General features: G+C 44.4%; 1 protein-coding gene across 1 annotated transcript in view; it reads right to left on the minus strand.

The window, feature by feature from the left end:
* Positions 1 to 11393, minus strand: part of PISD (phosphatidylserine decarboxylase) — a 39409-nt gene extending 28016 nt beyond the window's left edge. The window contains 3 exon segments of the mRNA XM_082353125.1: positions 105 to 280; positions 4532 to 4611; positions 11276 to 11393. Coding sequence (XP_082209251.1) covers positions 105 to 280; positions 4532 to 4611; positions 11276 to 11340 — 321 coding nt within the window. The 5' untranslated portion in view covers positions 11341 to 11393.
* Positions 11394 to 12152: the final 759 nt, after the last annotated feature.

A 12152-nucleotide genomic window follows, 5' to 3' on the forward strand; every position in this document is an offset into this window, starting at 1 on the left:
AAAGCACATTTCATTTTTTCAAACAGTTTAACTTTGGGGCAATTTACAAAGTGACAGGCAGTTGTGCTCCATGAGAACCCAAGGTGGTTCCATCCTGTTCCTACCTCCCAGTGACCAGCAAGTTTGGGTGGGATCTCCAAGCCCAGCTTCTCCCATTCTCGCTCCTGGTACTTCTCATACTGCCGGTAACCTGCGTACCCGCCACCCGTTGCGACCAAAAAGAGCAGGGGGCGCAGCAGGGACAAGGTTCGGGCAGGGGCAGTGTGGACTTTTCTGGCACCTGTAACAAAAAGCAGGAAAATTTTGAGCCTGGGAAAAGGGACGGGTATGAGTCACGCAAACACAGCACCAACAGGAGGGCTGGGAAAAGCCCTCAGCAAAGCTGACTGGACCCAGAAGGGATGTGACAGGGAGGTGCAGCCCTGAGTCACTGCAAAGACCCTGCTGCCTCCAAATTCTATCTAGTAAGGTACAAGCTTCTTTCCTGTGACACTACAGTGCACCCCAACTGCCACCATAATTACAGAATTTAAGATGAAAACACTGAATTGCAAAGAGGTCAAGAAACGAATCCAGGGGGCTTCCCTAGTGGCGCAGTGGTTGAGAGTCTGCCTGCCAATGCAGGAGACACGGGTTCGAGCCCTGGTCTGGGAAGATCCCACATGCCGCGGAGCGACTAGGCCCATGAGCCACAACTACTGAGCCTGCGCATCTGGAGCCTGTGCTCCGCAACAAGAGAGGCCGCGATAATGAGAGGCCCGCGCATCGCGATGAAGAGTGGCCCCCGCTTGCCGCAACTAGAGAAAGCCCTTGCACAGAAACGAAAACCCAACACAGCCAAAAATAAATAATAAATAAATAATAATAAATAAATAATTAAAAAAAAGAAACGAAACCAGGTTGTCCCGCTGGCTACCTACAGGGCCAGGACTAGGACAGGTACCATTTCTCCCGCAGGATCTCTGATTTTACTTTTACGATCCAGGCCCAGCTCTGACTGGACAGTAGTATTCTCCCAAATGCAAAATCTCATAAGCTCTTACAATTCAACGATAAAAGATAAATAGTCCAATTTTAAAATGTACTAAGAATTTGAATAGATATTTCTCCAAAGAAGATATATGAGTGGCCAGTAAGCACATGTAAAGATGCTCAACATCTGTTATGGTTGAATTATGTCCCCCTAAAGTTCATATGCTGAAGTCCTAACCCTTAGCACCTCAGAATGTGATCTTACTTGGATAAAAGGTCTCTACAGAGGTAATCAAGTTAAAATAAGGTCAGCACAGTGGGCCCTAATCCAATATGACTAGTGTGCTTATAAAAAGAGAAAATTTTGGGACTTCCCTGGTAGCCCAGTGGATAAGAATCTGTCTTACAATGCAGGGGACACCAGTTTGATCCCTGGTTGGGCAACTAAGATCCCACATGCCACAGGGCAACTAAGCCCATGCACCACAGCTACTGAGCCCACACGCCACAACTAGAGAGAAGCCTGTGCACGCACAGCAACAAAGCCAAGAGCCCATGCGCCGCAATGAAAGATCCTGCATGCTGCAACTAAGACCCGATGCAGCCAGAAAACAAACAAATAAATAAATAAGTTTTTTAAAAAATAAATTAAAAAATAAAAAGAGAAAATTTGGAGACAGACATGCACCCAGGGAGAATGCTATCTGAAGACGAAAGCAGAGATCGGGGTGATGTTTCTATAATACAAGCCAAAAAAGCCAAATATTGCCAGCAATCCATCAGAAGCTAGACAAGAGGCTCTCCCTCACACCCCTCAGAAGGAAGCAGCCCTGTGACACCTTGATCTTGGACCTCTAGTCTCCAGAACTGTGAGAGAATAAATTTCTACCGTTTAAGCCACTCAGTTTGTGGTACTCTGTTCCAGTAGCCCTAGCAAACCAATGCATCATTAGTAATCAGGGAAATGCAATTCAAAACCACGATGAGATACAACTTCACACCCACTAGGATGGTTTTAATCAAAAAGACAGATAAGTGTTGGTAAGGATGTGGAGAAACTGGAACACGCATACACTGCTGATGGGATTGTAAAATGGGGCTTCAGTTCTTCAAAATGTTAAACATAAAATTACCACATGACCTAGCAATTCAGCTCTTAGGGAAGTGAAACATACATCTACACAAAAACCTGTCAAGCGTGCTCCACAGCAGCATTATTCATAATAGCCAAAAAGTGAAAAAATCCAAATGTCCATCAACTGACAAATGAATAAAAAAGTGGTATAACCATACAATGGAATATTGATAATAAAAAAGAAATGAAGTATTGACACATGCTACAACATGAACCTTGAATACATTATGTAAAAGAAGTCAGCCACAAAAGGCTGCATATTGTATGATTCCATTTATATGAAGTGTCTGGTACAGGAAACATACTAGAGAGACCTAAAGTAGGTTAGTGGGTGGCAGGGACTAGGGGTAGGGAGAAATGGGGAGTGACAGTTTAATGGATCAAGTGCTACTATTGTGGGGGGGCGAGGAGGGAATGAAAATATTCTAAAATTAGGTAGTGCTGATGGTTGTTCAACTCTGTAAGTATACAAAAAAAACACTGAATTGCATACTTAAAAGGGTGAATTTTATGGTATGAAAATTATATCTCAATAAAGTTATTGTTAAAACAAAATCTCAAGAGCTGACTTCTCAGTAGCCTGAGAAAAACCTTCATCCTGTCCTTGGCTTCAAACGGAAGGAAATGGTCCTGCCCATTTGTCCCTGTCCCTCCACCACCTTTTGGTTGTTGCTGTTTCTTTTTCTTTCTTTCTTTTTTTTTTTTTTTGGCCGTGCCGAGAGGCTTGTGGGATTTTAGTTCCCCAACCAGGGATTGAACTTGGGTCCTCAGCAGTGAGAGCGCAGAGTCCTGACCACTGGACCATCAGGGAATTTCCTGCTGTTTTGTTTTTTTAACGAACAAGTATAGATGTCATTAATCTCCTCCATTTTCTTTTTTTTTTTTTAAAAGCCAACTTATTTCTCTCTAGCTTATTTTAGTTTTTATTTTTTTAACTTTTTTTTGGGTTTATTTATTTATTTAATTTATTTATTTTATGGCTGTGCTGGGTCTTCGTTTCTGTGCGAGGGCCCTCTCTAGTTGTGGCAAGTGGGGGCCACTCTTCATCGTGGTGCACGGGCCTCTCATTATCGCGGCCTCTCTTGTTGCGGAGCACAGGCTCCAGACGCGCAGGCTCAGCAACTGTGGCTCACGGGCCTAGTTCTTCCGCAGCATGTAGGATCTTCCCAGACCAGGGCTTGAACCCATATCCCCTGCATTGGCAAGCAGACTCTCAACCACTGCGCCACCAGGGAAGCCCCTCTCCTCCATTTTCTGATTACTCCTAATGAACCCTTACTATTGAACAACTAAATATTCTACCTCTGACCAGAAAATCTTGTCAAAAAGCAAGAAATATTTTTTTTCCTCTTTCTGAAATATTTGGTGATGAGAGAACTGTTGTACACTCCCTACCTGCACTGAATCAGCACCCAAGGCTGACTGGTCACACTCTCCTACATGCTTCTGCTACACTGGACCTTTCTTCAACTATAGGTCTTTCTCTTGCCTCTCTCTGCTTACTCCTCTCTCTTCTCTTCTTCTCTCTCTTACTACACACTCTCTCTTCTCTACTCCTCCAACTGATCACACTCTCTCTGCTTACTACTCCTCCAAGTAGTAAGCACAGAGTGCCCTCCACTCCTGACCGCCTCTCTGCTGCATCTGTCACTTTAAAAAAGAACAGCTTTTCTGCAGATCCAAGATTCTGGCTTGATTTCTGAGGCTCCCCCTGAACCCTTCAAGTGATTCCTATGTGTTCCAGCCTGCAAGTCCTAATTAAATAAGTAACACCTATTAACTACCTTAATAAGCCTTTTGTTTTTATTCTCATTAACCATCTCATTTTATTCCCAAGGTATGATTACTGGACAGTCAAAAATAGCTTCCAGTATGATAGAATAAAAAGGATATTTAGTTAATAAAGACAATATACATTTTTGTACAGGTTCCAATAGCTGCTTACAAGATCCAAAAAGTTCATAAGCCAGTGCTGATGAGGGTGTGGGGAACTGATGTACTCATGAGCTGCTCAGAGGAGTGTAAACTGGGACAACCTTCTCTGAAGAGTAATTTGGCTTAAATACCAAATTATAAAATACACAAACCTTTAGATCCAGCAATTCTAAGTCTACAAATTTATTCTGAGGATGCACAAAAATATGTTAGTACAGAACTGTCTGTAATAGGAAAAGACTAGGAGCAACTTAAATGTCCAACACCAAACAGTACAGTCATGTGACGGAATACTACACAGCCAGTAAAAACCATCAGATAACAGCAGCTAATGCTTCAGTGGTACCTACATGCCAGGTACTCTAAGCACTTTGCAGGCACAATTCCATCTAATTCTAACAACAACCCTATGAAATACATGCTGTCTTTATCCCAATTTACTGACAAACTGAAGCAGAGAGGCCAGCATTGCCTCTAACTGCTACTTACTTGTGGAAAAAGTTCTGAGAGGCAGCTTCCTTAAGGAGTGAAGGAAATGGCTCAGGGCAATGTCTTCACAGTGATGGCGCCTACAAAAGCAAAAATGAAGCATTAAACACTTTTTTAATTGAAAAGAAATTAGTGGATCAACTTCTAAAGTTTTTTTTTTTTAAATTTATTTATTTATGGCTGCATTGGGTCTTTGTTGCTGCATGCGGGCTTTCTCTAGTTGCGGCAAGCGGGGGCTACTCTTCATTGCGGTGCACGGGCTTCTCATTGCAGTGGCTTCTCTTGTTGCGGAGCACGGGCTCTAGGCACGCGGGTTCAGTAGTTGTGGCACGTGGGCTCAGTAGTTGTGGCTCACGGGCTCTAGAGCGCAGGCTCAGTAGTTGTGGCGCACGGGCTTGGTTGCTCCACGGCATGTGGGATCTTCCCGGACCAGGGCTCGAACCCGTGTCCCCTGCATTGGCAGGTGGGTTCTTAACCACTGTGCCACCAGGGAAGTCCCCAACTTCTAAAATTTGAATATAGTCTATAGATTCAATAATAGTATTGTGTCTGTGTTAATTTCCTGGCTTTGACCATTGTACTGTGGTTTTTGTAAGAAAACGTCCTTATACAAAAAGGGCTCAAATATTTAAAGGTAAAGGGGCATCAAGTGTTTCAGAAAAAAATATATACAAACACACACTCACAAAGAGAAAAACAGGGAGAGGAAGGGAGAGAGAATGATAAAGCAAATATAGTTGATATATGGGGAATCAGAGGACAGGGTATTTGGGAATTCTCTGTACTATTTTTATAACTTTTCTGTAAGTCTAAAATTTTTTCACACACAAAGTTGCTCTTTTCTTAATTAAGTATAAGAGCATAATAAGAAGTAAACCCGGCACTTACACAAAGCCATACGTTTCTTCACCACAAACAAAGAGCTATACACAGCCTTGTAGCCTCTAACCCCTACTCATTAAAGAACCTAATAAAGTGGTTGAAATTTTAAACTGTTTTTTTTTTTTTTTTGGCCGCGCCACAGCTTGCAGGATTGAACCCATGGCCCCTGCAGCGGGAAGTGTGGAGTCCTAACCACTGGACCACCAGTGAATTCCCTGAAATTTTAAACTTTAAATGTTTGCCCTGGAAAAAAAAATGACACAAACCAGGCTGAACTATTCTAATCTACTTTGAGTCTGGAAGGCTCAACTGGTTTGGAATCTTTAAATTAATATTTGTGGCTACTTTGCCACAAAAGCTACTTTCAAAGAGTGAATAGGGTTTTCAGGCATTCTGAGAAAAAAGTGACTATTCTCATGGCTTCAAGCTCTAAGAAAATATTATTTCTGATTCTTTGTTTCTCTTCTTTGTTTCCTCTTCACCCAGGGAAACTGGACATATCCCCAGTGGCAATAAGTGACTTGGCCAGCAAGGAAAGCATGAATGAATTTTTAGTGAACTGGCTCTCTCCTTAATCAAAGAGCAAACACTCCACCTTCAATTCAGATAGCACTTCAGTTCCCCCAAATATTGGCCTGAAATCTAAAGTAAAGAAACTATGTCCTTGTCAGTGTGTGTTTCTTTTTTTTCCTTGAAGCCCTTTATGAGAGAAGCAGAAATCTACTCTATTATAAATGTCTAAACTGCTATTTTTGTGGAGAAGAGAACTGCATTTATGACTTTCATACAATGATATTGACATTCATGGATAGTCAGTAGTTATGTCTCACACAGACATCCTGTAGATTTTATCAGATTTAAACATCTTCGTTTTTTCACATGAAATTTCCTTGACTTAACAACACTCTCACAGCATGGTGCTAACATGACGACTCTGATTCTCCTACAGGCAAGCAAGGTCTGTATGGAGAACAAGCCTGGGACCATGACAATCACCAACCCCCCAGAGGCCAGACAGATGGACAGTTATTAACACAAAGGAGGGTGTATTGCAGTACCTGAATGTTCTTTCAGCAGTGAACAATGCTCATCTCTTAGACTGGGCACTCCCACTGCAAAAGCTAAGCGCCTAAAACCCTGCTTTCCAAATGGAATAAGAACAAGAAGTGTAAAATCTGACTAAAGGCTGTATTGTGTTGTGCACACTGCTACACTGTGTGCTCCAGAATTGCTGCTGAACCCCCTAACTGAAAGAATGTTTGCAGACTGTTGAATAAGGCTTTTTTTTTTTGTGGGGAGGGGGGTGTGGGCTGGGGGAGGTACAAGTGGGAGATAATCATTTATCCACTGTAACCCAATGCGTGGCACTCAGGTGGCTGGTTTGCATACGGATCTTCCTGAGAACAGAGTCTTGGTCTCTCGTTCACTGCTATAGCCCCAGCTCCTGGAACAAGTGCCTGGCAAACACCCCAGTTGCATCAGCTTGTCTTTCGTTCCTGGATCATTCCTATCCTCATATAAATGTTGTACTTTCTCCAATCTTACAGAAACACTGTCCACCCCACTGCAGGCTCTTTAAAAGAGCAATGTTCCCTGTCATCACTTCCTCCCCTCCCCCTCTCTCTTCATCCCAGTCAACCAGGCTTTTGTTCCCACCACGTCATCTCTTGTCAAGGTCACCAACTTCCACGTTGTCAACCCCAACACATATTTCTTGGACCTCGTGTTATGTGACTTCTCAGCAGCATCGGCCACTGGTGAGCCCTTCCTCCCCCCCCCCCCACTGAGATATAATTGACATGTAACATTATATTAGTTTCAGATGTACATTATTCCCTATTTGTATATATTGTGAAAGGATCACCACAATAAGTCTAGTTAACATCCCTCACCATACATATTTACAAAAAATTTTTTCTTGTGATGAAAAAGATCTACTCTCTTAGCAACTTTTAAATATACAATACAGTATTGTTAACTGTAGTCACCATGCTGCACATTACAGCCCCAGGACTTAGATATTTTATAAGTTGTATCTTTTGACTTCATTCACTTTCTCCTTCTTGAAATACATTTAGCCTTTGGGACCCTGATCTTCCTACCTCTCCAGCCTCTCCCTAACTTCAAACAGCTGCCGTGCCCAGAGTTCAGACCTCTTCTCTGTCTGTGCTCTCCCCCAGACATGTTCACCCAGTCCCGCAGCTTTAAATAGCCAGATACTGAGGACTCCCTCACTGCTCCTTCAAAGACCTCTGGACCATATTTCCACCTGGCTACCCAACATCCCCACTCTGAATCACCTCAAACTGAGTTTGTCCAGAACAGAATTCCTGATACTCCCTCACTCCCGTTCAACCTGCTCCACCCTCAGAGTTGTCCATCTGTGGCAGAGACTAGCCAGATGGTTATTAAATCCACTTCCTCTACCCAACAGACTACATTTCCCAGCCTCCCGTGCAATAGGGTGTGGCCACATAACTGAGTTCTAACCACTGTTCAGAACAGTTCAGACTTCCCAGGCTGCCCCGTTTCAGCCTGTTTGATGCAAACATGCAGACTTTGGGAAGCCATGTATTAAAGACGGCAGGAGATGGGTCCTCAAACCACTGCTGCCCTGCAGATCAGGCGCACCCACTGGGACTTTACATGATTGAGACAAAAACTTTTACTGTGTTAAATCACTGAGATGCTGGAGTTTACCTGTTACCACAGCAACACTGCTATAACTAATATACCATCTCAGAAAAAAGGCACCACCATTCACCCAGCTGCACAAGTCGAAACCCTAGGGACTCCTTTGTAAGTCCTTTCTTTCTCACTATCCACATTCAATCCACTGACAAGGCATGAAGTCTCTACCTTCAAAATACACACTTATCTGCCTACTTCTCTGCCACCACTCTCACTCTGGCCTGAGCCACCAGATCTATCACTGAAGGACTGCACTAGCCTGTTCCCCCTGCTTGGCTTCTGTGTCCCATCCACCACAGAACAGCCAGAGTGACCTTTTCAAAACAGAAAATAAGACCAGACCCTATGTAAGTGGTCCTCGCTGAACCCTCAGACCTCCTGCTGCCTCCCTTCTCCTCACTCACCTGCCCCCCTTCCTTGCACACTCACGCCTCTGCATTTGCTGTTTGCTCTGCTGGGCATACCCCTCCAGCTGGCTCAGTCCCTCCTCATTCAGTTCCTTGCTCAAATGCTTCCTCCTGGTTGGTTTCTCCTCACCACCAGCCCAAAAGTTGTCCCTCTGGAGCGTTCTTTAACCCCTTAATTACCTGCCTTTATTTTTCTTCGTAACACTTCTCACTACCCGAAATGAACAGATTTTATATATATTCACTCATTTGTTTACTGTCTGTACCCCTCAAATGCAGGGGTTTGTCTGTCTTCCCCCTGGACCTCAATCTCAACAGTGAGATTAAGCTTCAGAGAAATGAACGGCCGGCTAGGTTCAATCACATGTACCTTCTACATGGTGAACTCACGTGGGCCTCCTGCAAGTGGGCAATTAAAGCCCAGGATTAAGCACTCAAGTCTGATTGTGTGGCTCAAATCTCCATCCTGCCACTTATTAATTAGCTCTGTGACCTTAAGGCATTTCTTAACCCATCCTAAGCCTCAGTTTCTCCACCTGTAAAAACAGGACCTACCTCATTAGGAATAAATGAGACAATCACATAAAACCTTAAGCCCAGGCCCTGGCACCTAGTTACATATTACTATTATTAAAAGTAACAGAGTTGACATTCAGCTGGCACACACTGGGATGGCCATATTAACTGTCTGTGACCACTCTGAATGGTTTGTGTCCACACTGTCATAGTTTTAAATTATTTTTAACATCACCCCTGGTGGCAACACTAACTATAGTCCTTATGTCTCCCCTGCTTTTTAGAGCTGTGAAAGTTCTGAAAATGAACTGGCAGGCCTCTTGAAGGCCTCATTCCACGTTCTATCTCATATTATTTAGTAATGTTCCCTTGCTCTTCTACTAAACTGTAAAGTTCTTTAAACATGAGGCCTATATCTTTTAATTCCTCTCTCTTCCCCTGCTCTCCCTCCCCCTCCCGATCCCTGGCACCGCAGTTGGCAGTGGTAGGAATGTCATAAGTATTCCTGAAGGAAAGTCTTGCACAAGCAACCACTCCTTGGGCACTATGTCCATACTTGCCTGAACCTAAGAATCATCCAGGACATGTGTAAAGAACACAGCTGCCAGAGCCCCAACCTACATCTACTGAACCTGAATTTGGCAGTATTGGGGGATGTACCTGGGAATCTCTTTTTCTAATAAACACCCACCCCATTTTTTCATCAAACAAATTTGGGAAACATGGCCCTAAATTATCACCCATAATTGCTTTCTTTTTTGTTCTCTCACCTTTCACTTATCACCCAGGTACTGAAAAACTTCCCTGCAATATGAGGTTTTCAAACATATGTCTCACAGACACTGCTTTACTTAAAAATCATGGAAATGGTCTCTTTTGGGTTTTTTTTGCATCTAAATATAGTTCCCATCTGGATACGTAATACCTTTGAAAATTGAGTTCTTACTGTACCCAAATCCTCACCCTCCTTAAATTGCACCTAAATCCAGTCTTATCTACCTACACTGGTACTAAAGTTATGACTTTTTTTCCCTTTCCCTTTCTAAATGATAATGAGTGAAGTACATCCTCCTCACCATCGTTAAGCAAAAAAAAAAAAGAAGAAATTTTAGGAGGGTCATTTTTTAGTCTTTCCAACTTATGACACGTTTTAGATGATTTCACGACTGACTCATAAACAGCACACCTGGTAACAACATTAAAATCACAGAGACCCTTCTGTCCAAATCCTAACAGTTACAATTACATTGCAGAGCCTCCTCCTGAGAAAGTTACACCATTTCTGAGTAGTTAATAATAGAGTGAAGCTTTCGTGTTCAGGGCAATGACAGTTTCTGCTCCCTTTCAGTCCGAAACCAGTGTCCTTACTTCCCAAAATTACAGCGCAAGCTTTGGTCAACGCTGACAAAATGAAGGTTGCCTGAAACACAAAAGTACCGTGTGTCTCTCAAACCTTAGCTCTTTGAAATGACACGGAGCAGCAGACTCTGAGTCATAGCTACCAACATTTTAATCCATTTTCTGAGAGTCCAAATGTTCCCAAACTGGTTCTTACATAAGCTATTTCGAATAATGAATGTCCTCACGGTAGGCAGCCTGAGGGAAAGGTCCTTGCCTGAGAGAGAGAGAGGTACCCGGGTATGGGTCCCGGCTCTGCTACTAGCTGGCTGGGTGAAACCGAGCAAGTCCCTCCCTCCCTCATGGCCTCAATTTTGCTAACTCCAAAAAGAAAGAGCTTGATTTAGATGACCCCTCTAACAACCTAAGAGTTGGGAGTCACCGGGGTAACTAAGACCCCATTTCCATCATGGACGATTTTGAGATAACCGAGTCCAACCCTCTCGCTTCAAGGACCAAGAATCCGAAGTGAAAGCCGCCCGACTCCCAGTCCAGTGCTCTTCCCACATCACGCCGCCCCTCCCAGCAACACGAATCCCTGAGAAAGAGGCGTCCAGCCCTGCCTCGGCTGTAAGTGGCGGGCACACAGCCTATTTCACTGGTTGGGTCTTTTTGTTTATATCTTTGCTTTTTGTCCCTTGTGAAAAGGGCAAGGAGAGAGCGCTTAGGCCAGACGCGGACCGCCCTACGCGGCGGCAGTCGCACCTGCTCGCGAGCTCCAGGTCAAGGTGAGTGCCTACGTCTCCACTCGGGCTCTCCTCAGGGCGAGCCCGCGACAGAGAAACGATTCCTCTCTCCAGACCCCAGTTTGGCCCCGGCCACCCCCCCGCAGGTCCCCAAGCAGCTGTACCTGCTCCGCCACGGCGCGACCACGCGCAGCAACCTCAAACATCCCGGACCCACAGACGCCGCCATCTTGTCTCCAGCTTCTCGGCGGGACACGCCCCCCTTTTACACGCGAGTCGCACGCGCGTGACGTCACGAGCCTCGAACTCACAGGGCCAATGAAGAAAGCGGAGCGTGTGAGGGCGGAGCTGTCTAAGCTCCTCCCCCGGCTGCTCCGGGTACCCTCCGCCTGACTAGGCGGATAGGTGCCGCCGGTGGTGGCGCTTACAGTGCTAAACCTGGACCTGGGCACAGCGTTGCCAGTCCTCCTTTTCCCCTCTGACGTGCGTTTCCGCATGTGCCTGGAAAATCTGATTCACCCAAGGTCCGAGAATGGATCAACTGAGCTAAATCGTTCATTTTACGGATGGGGAAACTGAGAGCGTCCACAACTCAGCTACCATTGACTAAGCGCTTCCTAAGTGTCAGGCTCTGTGCTGATGACTTAGCATGCATCGTGTCTCATTCTTACCTCCCATCGCTGTACTATCTGGGAGTCTAGAGACCAGAGGTCTTGGATCACCTAGAAGTGCAATTAGTCGTCGAATGAGGTGCCGGGTGTGATAGCGCGTGCTCCTGCAAAGATTCCTGATCTTCAGATTTAAGGGAAAATAGACTTTTCAGTAGTATCAGCTTTTTTTTTTTTTTTTTTTTTAAGGGGAAAAAACTAGAGACCGCCAGCCTGCCCTGAGAATTATTCTCATTTTAAAGATAGAGAAAACAGAGCTCAGGAAAGTTAACCATTAGAATGCTCAAGGGCACACAGCTATAAAGGAGAAAAGCTAGAATTTGAACATACATCTCTGATTCCAAAACCCATGATCTAACATCCTTCCTTTTAA

Source organism: Balaenoptera borealis, assembly GCF_965194805.1.
Source record: "Balaenoptera borealis genome assembly, chromosome: 14".
In the NCBI taxonomy this organism is placed as follows: Eukaryota; Metazoa; Chordata; class Mammalia; order Artiodactyla; family Balaenopteridae; genus Balaenoptera; species Balaenoptera borealis.